Source organism: Ascaphus truei, chromosome 5 (genome assembly GCF_040206685.1).
Source record: "Ascaphus truei isolate aAscTru1 chromosome 5, aAscTru1.hap1, whole genome shotgun sequence".
NCBI classification, from domain to species: Eukaryota; Metazoa; Chordata; class Amphibia; order Anura; family Ascaphidae; genus Ascaphus; species Ascaphus truei.
This window is the reverse complement of record NC_134487.1, coordinates 120478887-120506129: the sequence shown is the minus strand read 5'-3', so window position 1 is coordinate 120506129 and position 27243 is coordinate 120478887. Positions and strand designations below refer to the sequence as shown.

Genomic DNA, 27243 nt, shown 5'->3' with positions numbered 1-27243 from the left:
TTCTTCAATTAAAAGGAGTTTTTTGGTGGACAGTATTTGGTTTATTTTGACTCACAATTATTTCACCTTTAATTCACGTTATTACATTCAGAAATGTGGCACCGCTATGGGCACGAGGTTTGCTCCTAGTTATGCCAATCTGTTTATGGACAGTTGGGAGGAGGAATTTATTTGGAACAACTGTCCTCTAGGAGCGGGCCTGGTGCTCTGGCGGCGTTACATTGATGATGTGTTTTTTGTTTGGTCAGGCAGTCAAGCCTCACTAGATGCCTTTTGCAGTTATTTAAATTGTAATCATCACAACCTTAAATTTACTTGCAATCACAGCACTGAGCACATTGATTTTTTAGATTTACACATTTATATTAATCAGAATACACTTCACACCAGGACTTTTTTCAAGCCAGTACAAGCTAATAACTATGTACGTGCAGATAGTCAGCACAACCCACAATGGCTGCGTAATATCCCTAAGGGCCAGTTAGTGCGCCTTAAGCGTAACTGCTCTGAGGATGAGACTTTTAAAATGCAGGCAAAAGACCTAAAAAGTAAATTTCTTGAGAGAAAGTATCCAGAGAGTCTCTTAGATGAGGCATTCGAACAAGTTACTAAAATAGAAAGAGATACTTTACTCAAATATAATAATAAGAAAAAAGACACAACAAAAAATGTAATAATAAAGTTGCTTTTATTACCCAGTACAACGAGATGGCCCCTAGAATAAAACAGATTATAAACAAATATTGGCCCATCTTGCTAAAAGATGATATATTGGTGGACATTCTCCCAGAAAAACCCCAAATTATATTCTCTAAGGCTAATAATTTAAAATCTAAATTAGCCCTGAGTTGTCCAGTTAAGCAACATAAACAGAAACAGATAGGGGGTCCAAAAGGATTTTTCACTTGTGCAAAATGTGTGGCTTGCTCCTACAGTATGAATGCTAAACATTTTACATCTAATGTAACCTCTGGAAGCTATCCCATTAAGACATTTATTAATTGCCATTCCACCTTTGTAATATACTTGCTTCAATGCCCTTGTGGCTTGCAGTATATTGGCAGAACTGGGAGAACCTTCCAGAGACGCATCTATGAGCATGTTTATAACATCAAGAAAGGATTAGTCACACATAGTGTCTCCCATCATTTTCTTTTGTGTCATAATAAAAATCCAAAAGGTTTGCCCTGCCAGGCCATTGAAGTGGTTCAGCCCAGTCTAAGAGGTGGGAGTAGCTTAAAACAGGCCAGTATGCGTGAAGCATACTGGATTTACGAACTAAAAACACTATCCCCTAGAGGGCTGAACATAGACTTCGAATTAAAAGCCTTTTTATAATATGATATACTATTCATTTTCTGTCAGCCCCATTATTTATTATTTTAAGATCAATTTTAAATGTTTTAATGTTTTTATGTTTCTATGTGCTGTTTAATGTTGTGTAATGTATGTTTAGCAAGCTTTGTTGTTGTCTAGCTCTGACCATGGCAATTGATGGGTTAACACCGTGTCATCTACAGGCATACCCCGCATTAACATACGCAATGGGACCGGAGCATGTATGTAAATCGAAAATGTACTTAAAGTGAAGCACTACCTTTTTTCCACTTATCGATGCATGTACTGTACTGCAATCATCATATACGTGCATAACTGATGTAAATAACGCATTTGTAACAGGCTCTATAGTCTCCCTGCTTGCGCACAGCTTCGGTACAGGTAGGGAGCCGGTATTGCTGTGCAGGACGTGCTGACAGGCGCATGCCTGAGCTGCCGTTTGCCTATTGGGCGATATGTACTTACTCGCGAGTGTACTTAAAGTGAGTGTACTTAAACCGGGGTTTGCCTGTAATTAGTCAATTAGAACCACCCATGCCGTGTATATAAACTGCTGGTTGTCAGGGCAAGCCACAACCCCTGAAGAAGTGCACGTATGTGCATGAAACGTCGTTGGGAGATTATTCTGTTTTTAGAACTGTCTGTTTGGTTGTGGAGGATCTTGGCAGCAGTTGTGCAGGCTGTGGGGGGAAAGGAGAGGAAGAGGAGCAGCGATTTCAGTAACACCGCAGCGTGTAACGTCACATCCACCAGGAAGTTCCGGTTTTCGTGCGACTCAACATCCATCCCCCACACGAGGCAATCCCTAAAGGAGCTCCAGTTATCATCTGAGAGGAGCACCTGAGTGATCTTCAGTTTTACTGCTTTTACCATCTACTGTCCTGTAAGTAGGGTTTCAATTTTACCCCTCTGGACTTAAGTGCTGTATCCTCCTGAACCCAGTATTTCAATGTTAATAAATAGCTTTTTGTTAGGATTATAGTCTTGCTAGTGTCTGCCTGTCATTGTGTGTTATGTTTGTCATGTGTGAGTTTTTAATGTTTTAATGTCAACTTTTTTGGCGTACTGCACCATTATCTGTTTGTTTCCTTCTCTTTTTTACATATTGCACTATTATTTGGTGTGAGCCGTTCGTTGACCCCTTCACTGCCTGTTTGCTCAATGACACTTTTGGGACTTTGCAAGAGACGGTTTGGTCTTTATTCAGATTTATTATTATTTAAAGGACTAATTTGGCGCCGGCAATTCTTTCTTTTCTTTATTTATATAGCGCCATTAATGTACATAGCGCTTCACAGTAGTAATACATGTGGTAATCAAATAAATAACAGATAATATAAATAACATGGGAATAAGTGCTTTAGACATAAAAGTAACATTAAGGAAGAGGCGTCCCTGCCCCGAGGAGCTTACAATACACAGAAAAAAGGATCCGGGGCCCATCTACTCCAAAAAAATGTAAGTACTCACCAGCAGAGAGGTTAAAAAATGATATACTTTATTAAACTACATAAAATCAAAAAACGAACAGCACAAACACTCTCCCACGCGTTTCACGCCCACTGTGGCGCTTTTTCAAGGAGTACAGGGAAGGGGGAGGCTCTGGGTATTTAACACTCTCCCCATCTTACAAAACAGCTGTTACGAATAATCAATTGATTGTGTTTTGCAGGAAGAAAAGTGAAGGACAAGGAAGACAAGAAAATACAAGAAAAGTATTGAATTAATTCATATAAATTACTGAAAAAAACTACATAAAGCATTAGTACAATAAAAAATACAAAATACATAAGAGTTGTTGTACCATTCTTATTCCAATGTTTAGTGTTTAATTAATTACACTCTGAACTGATTATGCCTCATGGAAACTAACCAGCCTTATAATTAAGCGCTGGTTCACATAGGATATGTGCAGTGTTGTCCCATTGCCATATAAGTTAGATAAGAACAACACCTAACTAGGGTAAATGGTTCAATGCACCTATCCACTTAGAGGGATAGAAATTTGGAAAATCGGTGTGATCAACAACGCAAAACAAAATATCCACCTGGCACAAAAAAGATATTATAATGATATTATAAAGATGTTATAAATATATTGTAAAGTGCTCTGGAGTCTGTGCATCCCTAATATATACAGAGAATGATTTTATATAAACCGTAAAACATGATACATGATACAAAACATGACGGGATTAGGCCAAATGGTGGCTTAGTAGGTCTAAAAAAGTCTAAAAAAGTTAATGAATAAACATATGATTCGTTCACTATAACATTATAAGAAACTTTTTAGATCCCAATCTATGTTTAGCCCATTAGGTACTAATGTGTTGAGAGTAAAAATCCAAAAGGCCTCACGTCTGTGAAGCAGATTGGCTCTATCACCACCTCTGTAATGTGGTTTAATAAACTCCAGAGCTACACACTCAAAATTTGTCAGACTCTCTTTTTGACAAGTGTCAAAATGCCTAGACACTGGATGCATTTGATCTCTCTTTGTGATAAGTCTCATATGCTCAAGTATGCGTTGTTGTTAGTCCCACATAACGCTTGTTACAACCACATTTGAGCATATAGACAACATGGTCTGTGTTACTGTACATGTGATGCATGACAGTATCTTAAACACTCTACTGGCATCAGACCCTGAAAATGTTTTCGTCTTCACAAGATATTTACAAATTTTACAGTGGTGACAGGGGTAGCAACCAATAAGATTAGGAAAAAGATTAGGAAAAAATCCTTTAGTTTTAGAAATTAATTTCTATCCCTCTAAGTGGATAGGTGCATTGAACCATTTACCCTAGTTAGGTGTTGTTCTTATCTAACTTATATGGCAATGGGACAACACTGCACATATCCTATGTGAACCAGCGCTTAATTATAAGGCTGGTTAGTTTCCATGAGGCATAATCAGTTCAAAGTGTAATTAATTAAACACTAAACATTGGAATAAGAATGGTACAACAACTCTTATGTATTTTGTATTTTTTATTGTACTAATGCTTTATGTAGTTTTTTTCAGTTATTTATATGAATTAAATCAATACTTTTCTTGTATTTTCTTGTCTTCCTTGTCCTTCACTTTTCTTCCTGCAAAACACAATCAATTGATTATTCGTAACAGCTGTTTTGTAAGATGGGGAATGTGTTAAATACCCAGAGCCTCCCCCTTCCCTGTACTCCTTGAAAAAGCACCACAGTGGGCGTGAAACGCGTGGGAGAGTGTTTGTGCTGTTCGTTTTTTGATTTTATGTAGTTTAATAAAGTATATTATTTTTTAACCTCTCTGCTGGTGAGTACTTACATTTTTTTGGAGTAGATGGGCCCCGGATCCTTTTTTCTGTGTATCGTTTCGTGTGAGAATCAGTGTCCACCACCGGATGTGGAAGCAGCTGCAGTTCTCACAGAGGGAGACGCTCTCAACTGTTCAGCGTCAAGACTGGAGCCAGACTGGGAGAGAAGCGGAGCGGTGATTTTAGTGAGTCGCGTGGACTCCACACCGGGCCAGATCGGGCCAGGGCTTGGGACTAAGTGAGTACTTTTGTCCTATATACCTTTAGCCCTCTCTTACATTACCCGTGAACTGGGCTATTATTACCAGCTGTTTATCCCATTTTACCGGTGTTAGCTCCTATATCTGCCCTGCTTGGCACTTATTACTTCTACACACTTGCTCTTGGAGCTTATACACGGTTGCTGTTGTTTGTCCAAGGAGCTTACAGTCTAATTGGTAGGTAGGTATAACGTACAGAGACAGTAGGAGGGAGTTCTGGTAAGTGCGTCTGCAGGGGGCTAAGCTTTATGTATTATGTGTTCAGAATTTCCACAGTGCTATTCATATGTTTCTTTAAGCAAGTGTGTCTTAAGGTGGGTCTTAAAGGTGTATAGAGAGGGTGCTAGTCGGGTACTGAGGGGAAGGGCATTCCAGAGGTGTGGAGCAGTCAGTGAAAAAGGTTTAAGGCGGGAGAGGGCTTTAGATACAAAGGGGGTAGAAAGAAGACATCCTTGAGAAGAACGCAAGAGTTTGGATGGTGCATAACGAGAAATTAGGGCTGAGATGTAAGGAGGGGCAGAAGAGTGTAAAGCTTTAAAAGTGAGGAGAAGAATGGAGTGTGAGATGCGGGATTTGATCGGAAGCCAGGAGAGGGATTTCATGAGGGGAGATGCTGAGACAGATCTACGAAAGAGTGATTCTGGCAGCAGCATTTAGGATAGATTGTAGGGGAGACAGGTGAGAGGCAGGAAGGCCGGACAGCAGGAGGTTACAGTAATCAAGATGGGAGAGAATGAGGGCCTGAGTCAGAGTTTTAGCAGTCGAGCAACAGAGGAAAGGGCGTATCTTTGTTATATTGCGGAGGAAAAAGTGACAAGTTTTAGAAATGTTTTGAATGTGAAGGGCGGATGTGAGAGAGGAGTCGAGTGTGACCCCTAGGCAGCGTGCTTGGGCTACTGGGTGAATGATTGTAGTTCCAACAGTAATGTGGAAGGAGGTAGTAGGGCCAGGTTTGGGAGGAAGTATGAGGAGCTCTGTTTTAGCCATGTTGAGTTTAAGGCGTCGGAGGGCCATCCAGGATGATATAGCAGAGAGACATTCAGAAACTTTGGTTTGTACAGCAGGTGTAAGGTCGGGTGTTGAAAAGTATATTTGTGTGTCGTCGGCATAGAGGTGATAATTAAACCCAAAAGATGTTATTAGGTCACCTAGAGAGAGTGTGTACAGAGAAAAGAGAAGAGGTCCCAGGATATACCAGTCCAACAAGAAAAGTCTCTTATCTGTTTCTGTGGTTGTTGCTGTAGGGGAAGGCCTCTCTGCTCTCCTGGGTGAGCTCCCTTGTGTGCAATGAAAAAAGGTATAGAGGTCTTGTCCCCTTAGTGACGAAACGCCTTAGGAAGCTTGATAAGGATAAATCAGCTGTGTAAATCAGATAGAGTTAACAAGGCTATTGACCAAAGAATCCCCAAAAAGGCGAATTTGTGATAAAAACAACTGAAATCTATTGCAAAAATAAAAAATATGAAACAAAAAATAAAATAAAAACCAGATGTCAGTTGAAATTCCAAAAAATGTACTTAGTCCACTGGAGTTTTGCTGCCCGTATATAAGGATCACCAAATCCCAAGGATATCTGCAGAAAACAAGAAGAAAAAACAGGCGCACTCCTAGTGTGATAAAGTATAAAACAGTATTTATGGGATTGTAAAATATAAAAAGCACACTCACAAACAGAGTAAAAATGATAGCATTTATTAGATATACTCAATCGCTTTGAAGCTGTGAAGGGAATGTATCTTTGGTTCCCGGAGGGACTTCCTGTTGCGGGGCACACGCCGGGAGGACGTCACTTCCGGTGAAGGAGTCTGTACTACACGTGTGGAGGAGGAAAACTCCATTGCTGATCGAGACGCTGCCAGTGGCTTATGAGGGCCAATCTCATAACTGCTCTTTTTTATTGTTTGATTTGTGAGTGGGCATTTGTCTATTTTTTAATGTTCCATAAAATGATTGTTATACTTTAATGCACTAGGTGTGCGCCTGTTTTTTTCTCATTTTCTCTCATAGGTATTTCCAAGGGAGTTGTGTCCCTTTCAAACGGGCTGCCTTTACCTGGATGCACTCTATTGGAACGGGACTCTATGTTTTTTAAGGTTTTTGGTATACATCTAAAGCTATTCATTTTTATTTTTTAGTATTAAAGTTTTTTTGTCACTTTTATATATTTTTTATAGCATTTTTTATTAAAATTTTATTAGTCATTTTTTAACATAGGATCCATCTTATATTATAAACCCCCCCCTGGCCACCCCATTGGTTGTTTCAACACAGTAGCTAATTCACTCACAATTTATAGGTTGTTATAGTAGGCGCTCCTTAATGTTTTTGTTTTGTTTTGATATATATATATATATATATATATATATATATATATTGTATATATACCAGTCCAACAAGAAAAGTCTCTTATCTGTTTCTGTGGTTGTTGCTGTAGGGGAAGGCCTCTCTGCTCTCCTGGGTCAGCTCCCTTGTGTGCAATGAAAATGTCCATGTTCAGGTATAGAGGTTTTGTCCCCTTGTCTTGCTGTCAGCATACAGTCCTTCTGTGTGCATCAAGACAATATATTTTCCTCCGGTCAGCCCAGTTGTGAGCTAAGGAAAATCTCTGCGGTACTCCTTTTCCTTATGTCAGCCCAAATGTGAGCTAAGGAATCTCTGTCCTGTATCTCACATGAGGCTTTTTACAGAGCTCTCATTAGTCCAGGTGGAGACTAGTTAATTGAGTGGCTGCAATTAACTATCTCTCTGCTGGATTCTCAGAGCTCCGAGGCTGCTTTATTTAAACTGGGATAAGTCCCTGTTACACCTGGGTATGTATTTATCAAGCAGGTATTGAGCCATGGGACCTATTAACTAAAAGTTTTTAGCTGCAAGGCACCACATGGCCCATTCAAATGAATGTGATATAAGATGCCTTACCAGACTTTGATGCAATGTGAAAAAATGGGGCTTTGCCTTCATGGAACTTGTTTTACTTTTGGAGAATAAAATTATTACAAAATGTAATAAAGCTCTGGCAGGTGTCACTAATAGGTCTTGTATACAGTACTTTATGTCCAATAGTTATTATGCAGCACTCAAAGTATGTAATTGCACACCAACTACACATGACTTTTCATGCTTACAGATAATTATGAATGTTGTGTCTTTTTCTATAGGTTTGGAAAAAGCTTTTATTTGGGCTTTGCTTTTTCCATGCACTTGTCCAAGAAAGGCGCACATTTGGACCACTTGGCTGGAACATACCCTATGAATTCAATGATTCTGACCTAAAAATCAGCGCTAAACAGCTCCAGGTACGTCCGATCCAATGAAGTATTTGTGTAAATCTTTATAAGATAAAGAAAAAATGTTGGTAATATACTGTATTTCACAACCATTATGCACAAGATATAAAAAAAACTTTGCAAAATAAAAATCATTGACATTATGGTTCTTGTTCTGTATCTCTTTGACTAATTATGGCAACATAGTTAACTTAAACAAAGCAACAAAAGAACAAATTGCCTAAATGGTTCTTTGACACACACCTATAAACACGGCCCGTGGGTAGGTATTGAAAATCATCTCACCAGCCCGCTTTTCTTGGAAACCGTGATGTGGATCCCCAAGTAATGAATTAGTAACAGTGAAGATATTCTACCGACCACCTGTCTTTCTCTTAAAATCTGGGATGCTTTTGGTGAAAAAAGGGGTTAACGCAACCTAACAGCATTATGATCCCCCTTTTTATAACCCTATGTTCAAACCTGGACAGTAAGGTAATCATTTCACATGGTGGATAAACAACATTATTACAAGGGCTAGAGATACAATAAGGCAGATGTGAGCAAACTTTTTATGCCGAGCCCCCCTTTTCATCCATGAAATTTCTCGGGCCCCCCCTGTCTGATGTAATCAAAATCACATGACGTCAACGCACGTGAGCTGGTTCAGCCAATGAGGGCGAACCAGCTTTGTGACGCGTCCGCCACGTGTCTACAATCTCCTGCAGCCAAGTTCACAAATCGCTTGGGCTGCAGGTGTGCGCGCAGGCAGTATACTAGTATTGGATCACTGTTTATTTTATTGTTTGCTGGTATCTAGTAATATGTTTTTTTCTGGTGCACAAAGGCAATCCATTTGAGGGGGCATTCATCCACCTCTTTGCTACCTCCATTCCCTCTCCCACCCCTTTTTTTCCCCTCCCTTTTTTCCCTCTCCCATTTGCTTTCCCCAGTGTCATCCACTCCTACCTACCAGTTTCATGTATTATTTATTTATTCCTGTTTTAAATGTTGCCCAGGGATCAGGGACCCCCATAACCAAACTCAAGGGGGGTACTGATGAATCTCTCCTGCTGATCAATGCTCCCAAGTGACCCCCCTGACCCAAAGAATAACCCTCAGCCCCCCAAAACTCATCCTCCCAAGCCCCTCAATTCTTCCATCTCTGCCTGTCCTTCATCCCTCCGTTTAACCATCTTTCTCTCCCCCTCCCCCAATATGTCTCCCACCTCTCCATGTCTCTCTTTCTCTCCCCCTCCCCCCAATATGTCCCCCACCTCTCCATGTCTCTCATTCTCTCCCCCTCCCATATGTCTCCCACCTCTCCATGTCTCTCTTTCTCTGCCCCTCCCCCCAATATGTCTCCCTCCTCTCCATGTCTCTCTCTCCCTCTCCCCCAATATGTCTCCCAACTCTCCATGTCTCTCTCCCCCTCCCCCCAATATGTCTCCCACCTCTCCATATCTCTTTCTCTCCCCCTCCCCCAATATGTCTCCCACCTCTCCATGTCTCTCTCTCCCCCTCCCCCCAATATGTCTTCCACCTCTCCATGTCTCTTTCTCTCCCCCTCTCCCCAATATGTCTTCCACCTCTCCATGTCTCTTTCTCTCCCCCTCTCCCCAATATGTCTCCCACCTCTCCATGTCTCTTTCTCTACCCCTCCCCCCAATATGTCTCCCACCTCTCCATGTCTCTCTCCCCTCCCCCCTCTCCATGTTTCATCACACAACACACAACACACACACACACACACACACACACAACACACACACCACACACAACACACACACACTTACTTTCTCTGTGCGGCTGAAAACTAGGACAGGAGGAGGACGGGCTGTCTGTGTGCAGGGAAGACCACGCCCCCGCTGCAGGCAGACATCACACAGAAGCAGCCTCAGCACAGAGCTTGAGTTTAGTCGCCCGTGCACAACTCTGCCCGTCCCCAGGCTTCCCCGCACGCAGCCTGCGCCCCCCCCCCCCCTAAATAATCTTGCGCCCCCCAAGGGGGCGCCGCCCCAGTTTGTGCACCGCTGCAATAAGGGATGGTGAGGTTAAATCATTAAACTTTCTAAAAGAGCATTACAATATCCCAAATGTAGAAATCTTCTGATTTATACAAATCAGAAACCTTGCACACAAAGGCTTTCCTACTTTCAGCACTTATCTCAAAATGGTTTGTAGAAATTCTTCCCACGCAAAGAGCCTGATATCAACTATTTACCAGGATCTGATCCCAGAAGGCAAAGAAAGAGATGCGTACCATATTAGACAGTGGGAATCGGATCTAGGTGAGCCGAGTGATCCCGAGGTATGGGAGGACACATGGGAAGCCACAGCCTCAGTCTCCATGAACACTATAATCAAGGAGAACGGTTATAAATTACTGTACCAATGGTACCTGACTCCAGCCAAATTGAACAAAATATATGGACAGGTGTCTCCTCTATGCGTCAGATGGGGCGGTTAGGTTAGCACCTTCTTGAACACCCTGGGTGGTCCTGCCCACTAATTGAAAAGCTTTGCAAGCAAATTTTTAATCTCATAAATAATATTCTGTGACTCTCACTGACCCCGGATCTGTGGGTGGCGATATTAAATAATCCAATCCCAGATATACCCAACAGAGAGCACAACCCCCCTCCCCATATCCTCTCAGCCACCAGATGCAGGATTGTGGCCTCCTGGAGAAAAAAAACTGCCCCTACTCTTCAGACGGTAATTGATGAAGTATGGTATGAAAGAAATGACAGCATTTATTAATGACTCAATGGAGAGGTTTGTGGCAGCTTAGGATCCGTGGCTGAGTGCGATGAGAGTAAATGGTATAGACAAAAGACTATGTACACTCTAGTAAATTGGAGATATGAATAACAGTTGTGATGACAGGTAATTACTGTGGGTGACAATATGAATCGTGTAAATTGTACTATGTACCCTCCCCTGCCACCCTTTTTTCTTTGTTCTGTACCCTGCCACCCTTCCATTTTTTATTTCTGTACCCCTTACACTATTAAAAAAAAATCATGTTTAAAAAACAACAACATTCTAGATCTACATTGAACCTATATTGTATTGTATTGTATGTCTTTATTTATATAGCGCCATTAATGTACATAGCGCTTCACAGTAGTAATACACGGGGTAATCAAATAAATATCAGATAATATACATAACAGGTCATGGGAATAAGTGCTTCAGACATAAAAGTAACATTAAGGAAGAGGAGTCCCTACTCCAAGGAGCTTACAATCTAATTCAAAATGCAACAGTTCACAAACATTCTTATCACAAAAGAGATTTATGTAATAATTATGAAAACACTCCAAAAAAGCAGTTTTTTTACCCTGGAGATATAAAAAGTTTTTTTTTTAAAAATACACTTGCAGTTTTTATACTTGTTGGTTTAAAAAGAATGGTGTAAATCACCTATATTACACAATACATTTTACTTTACTTTGTCCCTACAAGGGACTGGATTTTATAAGGAAGATGAAGATGTCTATGAATATGGTCTACCAATATCAGCTGAGGTTATATTGGCTGAAGTGAATTTCCACATATACTGTACTCCAATAAAGGGCCGGTGCAACCTCTAGGCAACCTAGCTGGTCGCCTAGGGCAATACATTGTGGGAGGTGGCAGCAGAGGCTGGGAGCACAGCAGGTTGCTTTCCTCTGCCACACTCCACTGCAGCAGGAATTGATATTCAGGTCTGTGGAGGGGGGGTGTAAAAATGGGAGGGGGGTGTAAAAATGGGAGGGGGGTGCAAAAACCGGAGATGGATGCAAGAACAGAGAGGGATACAATACTAGGGGGTACAAAAATGAAGGGGAGAGGGGTGTAAAAAATGGAATAAGAGGGGTGTAGAGGAGAGATGAGTGTGGGGGGTGAGAGGGGTAAGGGGAGAAAGAGAAGGTTGGGGGAGAGAGAGAGGGTGGGGTGAAGAGCGATGTAAGGTGGAGAGAGGTGAGTGGGGGTGAGAGGTGTGGGGGCGAAAGGTGGGTTGAGTGAGAGGTGGGGGGTGTGAGGGGTGAGAGAGGAAGGGGAATGAGAGAAGGACGGGGAAATGAGAGAGGGTTGTGGCTGAGAGAGGTGGGGGTAGAGAGAGGGGTGGGTGGTGATAGAAAGGGGGTGACAGAGAGGTGGGACAGACAAAGGGATGGGGGTGAGAGGGATGTGTGGGAGAGAGAGGGGTGTGTAGGAGAGAGAGTGGTATCGGTGAGAAAAGGGTATGGGGAAGAGAGGCATGGGGGAGAGAGAGGGGTGTGGGGGCAAGGGGGAGAGAGGGAGGGGGAAATAGAAAGGGGTAGAGAGGGGAGTGGGGAAATAGAGATGGGGAGGGGGAGAGTGGTAGAGAGAGAGGAGGGGAAGGGAGAAGTGTGATTGTGTCTGGCAAATCCAACCAACAAAGATTCCGGAAACAAATAGGGGGAGTCATACGGAAGGTTCACCTAGGGTGCCAAATATCCTTGCACCTGCCCTGCTCATATATATATATATATATATATATATATATATATATATATATACATATATATAGACATATGTTACCGTTCCAAGGTCTGGTAAAGCAAGAGGCAGCACTCAATTGTAGAAAACTTCACAAAGTGTATTGGTGAAAATAGTGGTACATCAAGAAACCCAACGTTTCAGTCCTCCAAAATGGGACCTTCCTCAGGTATCCCCCAGTGGAAGTGCTGTATGCTGGGTGATAATGGGGAAAGGTGGGGTTGCAGACCTGCCTAAGACATGCAGATGAGCATACAGCTATATTTGCATATTTGCTTTCCTGTGGAGGGTTTTTGTCACTTTTTTTACTCACCATAACTTAACTCAGTATTATGGTTTAGCCTATCCCATAAGCCTCTCTTGCATTCCCAGTAAAATCAACCCCACATTGATGAGACCCATCAAGGTCGAAACAGCTGTATGTGGGTGGTTTTCTGGGTATGCACCTTAACCCTGGCTGTGCTCAAAGCTGTGACCATGCAGCAAGCTTAAGCCTATAGGGAACCATGTTAAAAATGGTTATTGAGGCAAAAAGTGACACTGTGTGCTCATTTGCATGTCATTTCCCAGAATCCCTTGCTGCAGTGGAAGTGCTGTATGCTGGGTGATAATGGGGAAAGGTGGGGTTGCAGACCTGCCTAAGACATGCAGATGAGCATACAGCTATATTTGCATATATATATATATATATATATATATATATATATATATATATATATATATAAGTGACCTGGAGCTCCCGTGGCTCCTGGAGACCCCCCTCCCCTTGGGCAGCTCGGGCGCGGGTGCCGAGAGACCCGACGGCTGCTTCCAAGGGTGGGGGCTGGAGCAGGGAGCAACGCGGCTTCTCCTGCCTGCGGCCGGTTGCCGGGGACGCGATCGGGCGTTTGCTAAGGCCGCGATCGCGTCTCTAAGGTCCCGGCGGCCGGACAAGCAGGGCGCCGCCATTAAGAACCCGGTTGCGCATGCGCAGGGACGCGTAGGCGCAGGGAAAGCCCCCGAGACAGGGATAGCTCGCGCGAGAGCAGGGAGAGCTGAGGGAAGATCGAGGCAGCCCGGGAAAGCTTGCGCAAGCGCAGTGAAGGTAGGGAAAAGCCCGCGAACCCCTAGCCTACCAGGGAAGGCTCTGAGCTGGGACTACATATCCCAAGAGCCTTTGCGAGCCCCATGTGACACCAGGGAGCCAATAGGGCTTAGGAGACCCCTGGGAAAAGAGATACATTTGGCGGGCTTGCAGCACGTTAGTTCAGTCAGAGACCGGAGCAGCCAAGGGAAGGAGGTAGGGTACAGGAGTCAGGGACTCCCTGTACTAGGCCAGCACCCCCCAGGGCCCGAGATAGCTCAGCTCCCCAGTAAGGTGAGTGTTGCCAGGGGCAGCCCTCAGGTTAGGGACCCTGCCACTTACATTAGTGGGAGCTGGGGAAAGGAAGGTTACAGAGAGTTGGAGTCAGGGAGCTGTAGGGAAGTAGGGTGCGGGGAGCGAGTGCAGCTTCTGCCCCATATAGGTACCTACACCCCAGGTAGGCCCCAACGCCCCACTAGTTTAGTGGGTAAGTGCTTAGGGAGGCCCGAGATAGGGACGCTGCCCTTTAGCATAGAGTGCTGCCTTGTCAGAGTCACGGCTGTAAGTGCTGTGAGGTCTGACAGGCAGGCACCTTGTCTTGCAGCACGTTGGCTGCAGCCTCCAGTGAGCTACAGCTTGCTGCTGTAGGCGCTGGGACTAGTTAGCAAGTAGTGAGGCTGAAGGGACTTGGGTAGTTAGGGGAGTGGGACAGGTCATTACCCCTGCAGGCCCATAGGAGTTCCCCCAAGCCACTACAGGTTGCTGTACTACAGGGACAGGCCCTAGGTTAGGGTTCCTGTCACGTTAGAACCACTTAGATTAGACAGGGACACAGCAGACGCTGCGGTTCCTGCTAAGAGGTTCGGGTCCACCGAGACTGTTTCAGGGTGGGATTGCCCTCGGCGGTCCGCATGCAAGGAGGATGGTTGGGGATCAGATGACGCCCTCCTACAACTGATCCTTTGTGAAGTCCGTTGGAGATCCGAGCACGGGAGTGCTCGGCAGGTACTATCTACTACACAAGTGCACCAACGGGCCCTTAGCTTAACTGTGACTGCGCAGTCACCCATTGACTCTCTGCAAGAGTGCGGGACATTGGGTGGGGATTCTCGGGACACTGGGTGGGATCACCTGGTGTTGGGGAAGCGTCCTGCGTGACGCAGTAGGTGTCTCCTCGAGAGAGGGACACAGGTTATAAAGGTATTGCGTGATATGTTATATTGCTTGTTAGTAAAGTCACTCGTTAATATATATATTCCCGTGTATGTGATTATTGTATTGTCCTGCGAGGAACCACTCCCTCTCTGGTGGGAGCCATCGCAGGTGGAGGCGCTGAATTGAGTATGTGGTTACCCCTAGTATAATTGCCCCAGGTTCCCCGTGGCGGAAGCTCAGCCCTCCTGCGAGCAACAGGTAATGCACCACACCTATGGTAACACCGTATGTTCCTTGCACCCACATCAGATCTGCGATTGGGGGGGGGAATACCCGTTACATATATATATATATATATATATATATATATATACACATACACACACACACACACACACACACAAACACACACACACTTCAGAATAAAATGCAATATCACAATTGAATTGTTAAACAATGCCACCAAGTGGTTATTGAAACTAATAACACTAGGAAAACAAAACAGGAACAAATCTCTTGAATGACATCTTGGATGGTGCCTCTGAAATGAAAGTGGTGCAGTCCCGCTGGAAAACAAATGCAAATTAGGTGCATTCACCTGTATGCAGGTGTATTGGTTATTCCTAGTACCTGATGTGGCCTAGAGTCCCTAACAAGAGGGTTAGAAACCTCTGCGATCAATACAACATCGATTTGCTGCTAAATACTTTTTTTTTTACTTAGTAAACCATGGAGGTATTTGCTTCTTTTAAAACTAGGACACTTTTATACTTGACACCCAACCCCCTCCCACCCTGTTTACCTACATGGTCTTAAATGTGGATAAACTATTAAACTTACTGTATGTACCAAGATGTGCGGTTTGAGAGATGACTATGCTGGTAATATAAGTAGGGCATTCTGTCAAACATGATCTACTAAAGATATAATGTTTTTTAATAATAAATCAATTATTTATTTTTATGTGAAATTGTTCCACTGCGTGTTGCTTGTCATATGCAAATAAAATTAAAAATGGGGTTTATGCAAAAATTGAAGCCCTACTTCATTGAGATTTACTTCCTAGTTATTGAGTCAGACAAAAATGTACCTTGGTTTTTTATTGATATGTCTATAATAATATATAGCACATATATTCCTGGAGAAAAAAAGAACCGGAAAATGTCTCTTTTGTGAGATTTTCAACAGTGAAAAAAAGATGAGGGAGATATATATAATACTTTTTCTCCATCACAACAATTTTAAATATGGCTGCATTTTTCTCATAGTGGCTACATCTCCCTATTAATGAGGAATACTCCTCAAGTATTAAAAGACAATGTACAAAATCACATCTCCCTTATGTGCTACAATGTATACAACATTCTGGCAAAAGTGGCAAAATTCTGAGCAATGTGAACTTACTGTATGCAAAAAAAAAATTAAAAACTAAATTTAAGAAAAAAAACTCAATTTGTTTGTGAAGCAAATTTGAAGATCTCTGTACATCTCTACTTGCAAGATGTACGTGATTTTGTTTGGTTTCTTACTAGGAAACATGTGAAATATTATTTCCTGTCAAAATGGGGTTTCTGGTAAGATTGCTATTTAAAATAATTATGTTTGCTTTATATTGCAGATGTTCCTCAATGAATATAATGAAACGCCTCTTGATGCTGTCACTTATCTCACTGGAGAATGCAACTACGGTGGAAGGGTCACAGATGAGCACGACAGGCGTCTTCTTTTAAGCTTGCTAGACACATTTTTTTGTGAAGCCATAATAACTGAGGATGACTACAAGTTTTCCCCTAGTGGCAACTACTTTGCACCAAACAATGGTGTCCATGACAGCTATTTGGAATATATAAAAAGCCTGCCTCTTAATACTGCTCCAGAGGTATGTGTGCTGAATATCACAGTCCATGGAAAGGACAAATAACGCAATGTAAATTTTTACGAGTCAAAAAATGTCAACATTAAACTGGCTATAGTAATTGTTCTTGATTAAGATGAATGTTAACATATCTAGTTCTGGCAGAGGCTTTAACACATTTCAGATTAATATGGTGCAGGTGGTTGCAGCATTGATATTGTTTGTCAGAAGTTTGAGTTTGTAAATCACCGTAGGATATTGGTATAAAACCTTATGATCCTACTGTCCAACTTCCTTTGTTTAAGATGGAAGCTTCCTCGTAATTTGCAGAAAATTGATAATTTTCAACTTTAGCGTGAAGAATGTCCGCTCAACTCAATGCAAGTGAATGGAAAGATTCCCTTCATTATCCTACCATATCTCCCTGAAAACAAACTTTGCATGTTGGCATGCATATGACATACATAATACCCTAACTTACCCTAACATCCAAACCAATAAAATACATCACAACCATCACATAAATCATTCCAAAAATTACAACAGCAAATGGAAAAAAAAACAAAAGAAAATATACTAGGTATACTTGGGGGTGCTGCTGTGCGGGTGCAGAACGCTAAAGCGCACAGGATACCTATTGCAACCAAAATCTACACCACACAAACTAGTATATTAGATCATTTTACATTTATTTGTTAAAGTGTGTGTTTCCAAACATGCTGCTGGAAATGAAAAAAATATATAGCATTATTAATGTTGGCAGAATGCAAATCATCTAACAATTTATACATTTTCTAGGAGATACAGTTGATTAAATAAGAGTGCCATATTAAGATTTTAGTATTGGTACAACTGTGCCAAAAGGTTTTCTTTGATATTGTATAGACAATACGGTAACTGTAAATGTATGTTGTTAAGGCATTTGGACTCCATGAGAATGGAGACATCACTAAAGAGCAACAGGAGACTGCAGAGCTATTTGATGGGATTTTAACAACTTTACCTAAGGAGGTATGTACCACAAGTGACATACAGTAGAATTTGATTGCCTGTGGTAGCTGTACCATGCAGTAACCTTATTATTGCTGTACTTAATTAGGCGGCATTTAGTACATTTACTTTCTAGAACCAAATTCTACTTAATCCATGCTATTATATTGCAGTGTGTTTGGATCTAAAAAAATTAAGAACACAACTGTTTATTTAACATGGATTAAAAAGTTAAATGTTTTAAGATAGTATGATACTGTAAGTATAATATGAATATGTGGTATCTGTGTTCCTGTATTATCATTAACATTTGAAGTGTTCCCAGAAACTCGGGTATAAAAAAAATAGCACACACCACAAAGAATCCTGTTTTTATGTGAACATAAAGGACCTTTAGTATTAATATGATAACAATATAGTGATGATAAATTAACACACTTTATTGAAATAAACATTGACAAATTAGTGTGAGATAAACCTATGCATAAATGTAGTGTCATTTATTATTTTATAGACAACAATGTTTCTTATATAATATTATCTTTGTGTGCATTTGTAATGTCTTTCATTTATTGTCTAGACAAGTGGAGTTGGAAAATCATCATCTGAAGTTGTCCAAGAACTTACAGCTGACATTCTGTCGAAAATACCAGCAGACTTTAATATAGAAGATGTCATGGTAGGTCTGCATGATGCACGTCTCATGCATTTTCTTTCATTTTTTATGATAGTTGAGTGAAGCATTGCTCTAGAATGATAAACATTGTTATCAGTTCCAGTAGTTTGCTATTATTTGTTTCATTCATAAGTAAATCTGGTAGGTTTTCTGCTTGCATGGTTAGTACATTTTTATAGTACAAAAAAACAGTCTTTCGTGAGTTGGTTAAAATGTAATAGGATTTTTTAGTACAATTATAAAGTTATGGCAAAATGTATTCAAACCTCAAATATTTGCTGCATACTGTATATGATCATTCAATCGCACAAAGGAAACTTTCATGTCTGGCTCTGCAAGCAATGGACCACACTGAAGGATCCTTGAATCAAACAGTGAGTTATTCCTGTGGGTTTATGCTATTAAGTCAGCCTTATATTGGACAATCTGTGTACTACATATGTGTGCCAGTGAGCACTAGGTATAGTCCCCATATCCCTGGCAAGGGAGGCTGTACCAATACATAAGATACAGTAGAGTGGTCCTAGCGGAGAAACATACGTTTATGGGATAGAATCAACCTCTGATGCACTGGTCATCTACACCTCTGCAAGCAATGGTATTTTGTTATTTACAGAAATATAGTTTGTTCTATCGCATTGTAACCCATATACCCCCCCTCCCCCCCCAGAAACAGATGCTATATCTAGGTTGTGTGAGGGCTGGCTACATGTGCTTGAGTGGTGCGTACCTGCAGGTAACAGGAGGGCCTGAGCTTCCCGCGATGATGTTGGGGACACAGGACCAGGCTTCTGGGGTAGTTACCTCATTCTTTAGTGGTGGTGCAGCGCCTCCATCCTCTATAATTTCCCAAGGATATGGGGTAGGACCCTTATAGAAGAAATAACCCTGGTCCCAGGGTGGATGCTCCAGAATCACACTCAGTCTCTGGTAAAATCAGCAAAGTCTCTTTATTGTCTCTAGCTCGCATGCAGCAGCAGTGGCAGCCCACAGCAGCAGCCGCACACAAGGCACTCCAAATGTATACAGGCCTTCTCCTCTTCTCTCCTTTCCTCCAAGATGCACCCCAGCAGGATGGTCTGTGAGGGGCCTCAATACCCCAATGCCCACCTCAGAGGGTATCCTTTGGGTGGGGGTAGATCCTCCCCATCACCCCCTCATCAGGGTGAGGGGCATTGGTCCACCGGAGCTCTGCTCACTCTCCAAATGTCATAGGCCAGAGTTCTCTCTCTCCTGTTCCCAGGACAGAACTCGACCTCCTCCTCTCTTCTAACTCCCAGGACAGACTCGAACTAGAACTCGAACGAACTAACTGTCACTCACAGGAACTGGCTACTAAATAGAGTCAGACCCACCTCTCATGATGTCAGCAGAACCTCCCCTCTGTCTCATGCCTGCAGCAGAGTTAGGGGCCTGCATCTATCATTCAAGGCAGGGCTTGCAAAGGGGGAAAACCCATGATTACTACTGGCGCCTGCCCTTAACAGGACTTACCACAGTAGGAGAAAGATATATATATAGCCCGTGCTGTTTACAGGGGGCTACAGCATCTATACATTTTATTGTACTTTTAGAAAGTTTGAAGTGGCTTAATCGTAGCCGTGAGATCCAGTGCTAGTTGAACCCCTCCAGCCAGGCCCAAGGCAGAAACAAGGAAAACCTTAGAACGGTTAATATATACTACATATTCGATTGTTTTAGTTAACCACTTGTGATATGTTAGGGCCAGAGATTTTTGTAGTCAAGATGTCTGTAGAAAAATAATAATTAGATCGGTTTGTGTTGTAGTTATATACTGGTAATATAACTTTTGTGTGCCTTTGCAATGAAACTATAAGGTGTTGTTTTTAAGGTACCAGTGCTTTTTTTCTTGCAGATCCAATATCCCACCCATTACACAGAATCTATGAACACCGTGCTGGTTCATGAGATACTGAGGTTTAACCGCTTGACCTCTACCATTCGAATGAGTTTGCAAGATTTAAACAAAGCCATTTCTGGTCTATCTGTGATGTCAAATGAGCTTGATGATTTGTTCAACAGCATGATTGTTGGTAAAGTAAGTCATTTATGAGCTATAGTAAGTATAGCTCACACTATGGTTCGTCCACAGGGATTAGTATGCAAGTGCTGTCATAGTACATTAGGAATCTCATTACTCATCTTTCTATCTTCACATTACAAAGGATCTTTTTCACACTGCTTTTCTCATTTTGCATTCCCCTGAGATCAGTCATGTCTACTGGATGATTTCGTTTTAAACACATATTGTTACCTCTTTCTATATCAGAGGCCCAACACTATCTGCCCTACACTAATGCATATGTGAAACATATATAGATTATTTTGGCATTTTCTTATTTCACAAATCATATTGTATTTAGGATGGGGGTTCCCTTCCTGCAATTATCTGACAGTATTTACAGTAAGATGTAAACAATAGTATGGTTTGTTTGTTTTTTAAGTAAGTGGAATTCATTATACTTGAAACATGAAATAAAGGCCCTGGAACATACTCACAATTTCAAGATATTAATTACCAATATCGTTTTACTAATACTGACCAAAAAATAAATAAATTCTGTATTCCAAGAAGAAACAACTTTAACAAGGCTTTACCTTCAAAATCACTGATTTAGCCTTTTTACAATTTATGAACACACCATACAAAAACAGCCTAATAGAAGTAGTTTTATCATACTCAAGCTATCTTAACTCTCAATATTTAGCTCCCTCTTACTGTATAATGACATAGAAATGATACAATAAATAACAAACAAAACATGCACTGCACATTTACACTTTTTTGAGAAGTAAGTACTAAATTGGAATAGTTCATTCCCAACTTTTGCGTTAGTACATGAACCCCTTAAATTATTTCTATGTGCTTGATTTTGCCTTGAACAGTGAAGGAGCGTGGATGCATTACACTTAACCGATTGGATCTTTAAATGGATCCACCAAGTGTTCTTTAATAAGAAGTTAGAAATTGTACCATATGCACAATTACATGAACATGTGAGCTTCCTGTCTGTATTTTCTGAATTATTCGTAATATCTATTTTGTTATTAGGTTCCTGCCACGTGGTCGGCTAAGTCGTATCCTTCCCTGAAACCATTAGGTGGTTACATTACTGACCTTCTACTACGATTAAGGTTCTTTAAGGTGAGGACAAAGCAGTCACTTTTAATAAATAAATCAAAAGCACGCAGCCATTAAATCCATGCTGTCAACCAATTCTACTTCGCAAAGAGAATGAATACATATATATGTGTCTGCTTTTACTGCAGTAGCTCTAACATTTGCATAAGTAGAACACTTTGTGATACAATCTCTACTTTTTCATCAAAAATCAGGCAGCTTCATGACCTCTGGTATATAAGCTCTTTGTGAATTAAGAATCCCTGTGGCAGAAGCTTAAAGCGCCCTCATTTTAGAAGATTTATGCCTCATAGTATTGCTCTGATGGGTAGTGTTTGCAGGCAGCTTTACGGTAGTGAGACATTATTTGGTTTAGGATATGTGAGCTGTGTGGGCAATAATTTAATACAGTGTTTACACATCAAACCCTTCTACAGAAGACTGCCAGGGGATTGTGACTGACAGAACGCTACAATCTTCTCAGGAACAGTAGTAAATTAGAAGTTTACTGTGATGTGAGTCATCTAAATCCTTCTTCAAACTGTGCTGTGTCTACTTTCCATGAGCTGAACTAAGCCAGATGCTACCTGAAAAGGCAAAGTTAACTATTTCAGTGCTGATAGTGCTTCCACATACGGTGCAGAAAGAATATTTGCAGTTGGTGATGCCTATGTTGCAATAACTATAATTTTCCCATAAGGCACCAAGACAAATGACATACCATTTCTTTCTGCAGCTTGCATAGCTTGTGACGAAAACTTATATGTGTTTCTTATTTTGACTATTAGAAAAATATCGCCCTGCAGAATGCTAAAAAAAAAAAACATTACAATACATTCAAAATGTAATTCTGAGTTGTGTTAAAAAAAATGCTACCAGTGTTATCTCATAGTACAGAACTGATTTATTTAAAAAAAAACACACACATACATGTAGGATATTGCTTGGTCTGCAAATTTAAATCTTTCACAGCCATAGAGGCCTCTATAGTCTATAGTGTTAGGAGTTTATAGTGCTATGGCTGCTATGCTCACTTTTCAATTTCACATTGTTCTTGAACATTTTTCATTATGAAAATAAAGCCGGGAAGCCGGACTAGCGGGGTGTAGCTAGCACACATTAGGCCTTTTCAGATTTTGCAAATGTGCATACAATATTTGAAAAGATTGTCACCTTGACGATGGCCTCATGCTTGTCCCATTTCAAAAGTGGTCAAAGACTATGAATTAACAAATAGATCTCAGGAGTGAATATTAAACAAAAAGAAGGAGAGGGTGGAATCACAGTAGAAAGCATGAAAAATGGTCAAACTGCTTAATAAAATATACATGTGTATTTATGTTGAAAAACACCACCAGAAAAAGCCACAGTGCAGTTTACATCTTCTGTGGGGTATTTTCTACTGTTTACTATGATATGAGAGTATGGTTGAATTGCGATCACGGCAATTGCCAGGGGTGAAGGAAATGGTTACTAGCAATTCCAGTCAGTGACCATGAAACATGGCTTCCATTGACCTGGAGTTCCTGATTGGCTTGTAGTCCAGCAGATATTGGAAACTCTGAAGACACCTGAAGTTTAATGATAAAAGATAAAAAAAATGGATTTGGTAATATCAAACAATGTATAAGTAATAGCAAATATTAAAGTCCTGGAACATTTGGGTAACAGTGATCATAACATGGTCTCATTTGAAATAAATGATCATAAAACAGATTACTTGGGTTCAACAAAGACCTTAATTTTAGAAAGGCAGATTTTTATAAACTGAGGACTATTCTACAAGAAATACATTGGGATGATGTTTTTGCAGGAAAAATGTAGAAGACAAATGGGCAGTCTTTAAAACATTCTTAGAAAAGCACACTCATCAGTGTATACCCTTGGGTAATAAGTATAAAAGAAATAAGTCAAAACCAATGTGGCTAAATAAACAGGTAGGGGAGGAAATGGAAAAGAAGAGGAAGGAGTTTAGATTGTTGAAGTCAGATGGGACAGAGGCATCGTATCAGAATTATAAGGAATGTAATAAAAGTTGCAAAAGGGCACGAACAAACAAAATTTTCCTGCCGGGTAATGCAACTTCAAGAAAAGCCTGGAGGATACAGTGAAGCTGCTGAAGTTGCAAATAAAGACAGAGACCCCAGTATCCCTGATGGGATGGAGTCGTCCAAAACAAAAAGGCGTAAAAAGAAAAGCAGTGCTTCACTTACCGTGGAAGGAACAAACACGTCCGCAGATCTCGCAGAGAAAAAGAGGGTCCGAGATGCCCTGCATCCTAGAGAAAATGGAGGATTTGTCACACGGATTACAGAATATCCAGAGGGCCCAAGGCAGAAGTCGTGTAACCCAAAGAAGTGTCTTTCTGGTGCTAACAGTGCTCTCAACCAATCATACTAGGGAAGTGGAGCCAGAACCAGTGAGTGACAATCCCTTGACCAGCCCTGAAGATGCATTGCAAGCTGCCAGGCATAAATGTGATCTGATCCGTGAAGAATTCAAAATGAAGAGAGAAAATAATGCTGAGCTACAGAAGACTGTGCTCGCAATTTACTCGGTGGCCAAGATCGAAATGGAGGGTCTAAGGTCAGATCTAGATGCTGCGAAACACTACTATACTACTATAAAAAGCAGAACAAGTCTGGCAAAATGATTCCTAACTTGAAACAGAAATATTAGGATGCACTGAAAGAGATTACAGTCTCTCAGCAAGAGGTTCACAATTGCCTTAGAGAGTTGGAAGTCTCTCAGAATGAGTTCATACTCTACGCATAGAACTGCATACCTCACACCAGGAGGTCAACAGTATCTGGACAGAGGTGGATATATCACAGAATGAGATTCATACTCTCCACATAGCACAGGATGCCTCACACCAAGAGATCAGCAATTGCCGCACAGAACTGTAAGTCTTTAAAAAGGAACTTCACAGTTTCGATGAGGAGCTGGACATCTCTCAAAAAGCTATCTACAGTCTTAGTATGGATCTTAAAGTCTCTCAGAAGGAGCTTCACACCCTCAACCTAGTGATAGAAGTCTGACGCCAGGAGACCAGAAGTGCATAAATGGAAGGAGGTCTACAATGAGGCCCTGAATATTACAGAGACTGTAAAAAGAGAAAATACCAGCCTGAAAGAGGTAAATTCTGATTTGAATGACCACGTCAGTGAAATGAATAGCAAGCTTCATGAGCTAGAAAAAAGCAATAGACTATTGAAAGAGGAAAAGTTTGAAGCATTGGAGCAACGCACACAAGCTGAGCACCTACTGCAGAACCAACTGCAAGGTCTGCGTACACACCTCCAGAATGCTGAGCAGAAGCAGCGAACTCTGCAGGAAGAAAATCTGCAGACTTCTAAAGGAGTACAAGTACTGCAGGAACGTCTAATAACCAAGTACAGTTAGGACCGGAAATAATTGGACACTGACACAATTTTCATAATTTGGGCTCTGTATGCCACCACAATGGATTTGAAATGAAACAACTGAGATGCAATAGAAGTGCAGACTTTCAGCTTTAATTCAAGGGGTTGAACAAAAATATTGTATGAAACGTTTAGGAATTGCAACCATTTTCATACACAGTCCCCTTATTTCAGGGGCTCAAATGTAATTGGACAAATTAACACAATCATAAATAAAATGTTTATTTTTAATACTTTGTCGAGAACCCTTTGCAGGCAATGACTGCTTGAAGTCTGGAACGCATGGACATCACCAAACGCTGGGTTTCCTCCTTTGTGATGCTTTGCCAGGCCTTTAATGCAGCTGTCTTCAGTTCTTGTTTGTTTGTGGGTCTTTCTGCCTTAAATTTTGTCTTCAGCAAATGAAATGCATGCTCGATCAGGTTGAGATCAGGAGATTAACTCGGCCATTGCAGAATATTCCACTTCTTTGCCTTAAAAAAAACTCCTAGGTTGCTTTCGCAGTATGTTTTGGGTCATTGTCCATCTGTAAAGTGAAGCGCCATCCAATCAACTTCGCTGAATTTGGCTGAATCTGCAGACAATATATCCCTATACACTTCAGAATTCATCTGGCTGCTTCTGTCTTCTGTCACATCATCAATAAACACTAGTGACCCAGTGTCATTGTAAGCCATTCATGCCCATGCCATCATACTACCTCCACCGTGTTTTACAGATGATGTGGTATGCTTCGGATCATGAGCCGTTCCAAGCCTTCTCCATACTTTTTTCTTCGCATCATTCTGGTACAGGTTGATCTTGGTTTCATCTGTCCAAAGAATGCTGTTCCAGAACTGGGCTGGCTTTTTTAGATATTGTTTAGCAAAGTCTAATCTGGCCTTTCTATTCTTGAGGCTTATGAATGGTTTGCACTCTGTGGTGAACCCTCTGTATTTGCTCTTGTGAAGTCTTCTCTTTATGGTAGACTTGGATAATGATATGCCTACCTCCTGGAGAGTGTTCTTCACTTGGCTGGATGTTGTGAAGGGGTTTTTCTTTACCATGGAAGGATCCTACGATCATCCACGCCTGTTGTCTTCCGTGGATGTCCAGTCCTTTTTGTGTTCCAGAGCTCACCAATGCGTTCTTTTTTTCTCACAATGTACCAAACTGTTGATTTGGCCACTCCTAATGTTTCTGCTATCTCTCTGATGGATTTTCTTTTTTTTTGCAGCCTAAGGATGCCCTGTTTCACTTGCACCGAGAGCTCTTTTGACCGCATGTTGTGGGTTCACAGCAACAGCTTCCAAATGTGAATGCCACACCTGGAATCAACTCAAGACCTTTTACCTGCTTAGTTGATGATGAAATAACGAAGGAATAGCCCACACCTGTCCATGAAACAGCTTTTGAGTCAATTGTCCAATTACTTTTGGTCCCTTGAAAAAGAGGGGGCTACATATTAAAGAGATGTAATTCCTAAACCCTTCCTCCAATTTGGATGTGAATACCCTCAAATTAAAGCTGATAGACTGCAGTTTAACCCCATATTCATTATTTAACTGTAACTTGAATTTATTTTGGTACACAGTCAAAATAACAAATTTTTTATCAGTGTCCAATTATTTCCGGACCTAACTGTATGTCCTTGCAGACCAGCATGAGGAACTGAAGGCTACCCTGAGCATTACCAGAGCATCACTGGAGGCCAAGCTTTGAGCCCAGGTGACTCTGTATGAGAGGGAGCATGAGAAGGTCCAGAAACTAGGGCAAGAGATGGAGAAGCAGAGCAGCTGCTCCATCCCCAAAAGTCAGTACGCCCAGAAGAAAGAGGCATGGAAATCACAAGCAGTGACAACCCTAGTGATATCTGCAGAGCTCCAAAATATGAAGGATATGTGGAAGCAAGCTCAGAGAAACAAAAGATTATGTTCATAGCACTCAGAGAAAGAATGATGGAAATAGAATATGTCATAAAATATAATTTTTACTTGTATACAGTATAAAGAGATTACACAAGGCAAACATCAACACATATCCATAATATTATTGATATTGATACAAACTGAATAGCAGATCAGCAATATATATATTACTATATTACAAGATACGTACGCACACAGAACAAGAAATACTAAGTGTGAGTAGGAGAACACGGTAGGGCTAGACAATGGAAAAGGAAGGGCGATAGACAGGGGAATAACAGGGGCAATGTTTCGGGGCACCTAGCCCCTTCTTCTGGCCCGTTCCCTTAGATCAATCCAATCTAGGTACTTCCCTTAC

General features: G+C 41.3%; 1 protein-coding gene across 1 annotated transcript in view; it reads left to right on the top strand.

The window, feature by feature from the left end:
- The window catches only part of LOC142495286 (dynein axonemal heavy chain 3-like), a 1152169-nt gene that overhangs the window by 1108079 nt on the left and 16847 nt on the right, over window positions 1–27243 (top strand). Inside the window, exons 70-75 of the mRNA XM_075600542.1 lie at window positions 8053–8190; window positions 16509–16769; window positions 17664–17756; window positions 18316–18414; window positions 20288–20470; window positions 21485–21577. Of these exons, the coding sequence (XP_075456657.1) occupies window positions 8053–8190; window positions 16509–16769; window positions 17664–17756; window positions 18316–18414; window positions 20288–20470; window positions 21485–21577 (867 nt within the window). The remainder of the gene's footprint in view (window positions 1–8052; window positions 8191–16508; window positions 16770–17663; window positions 17757–18315; window positions 18415–20287; window positions 20471–21484; window positions 21578–27243) is intronic.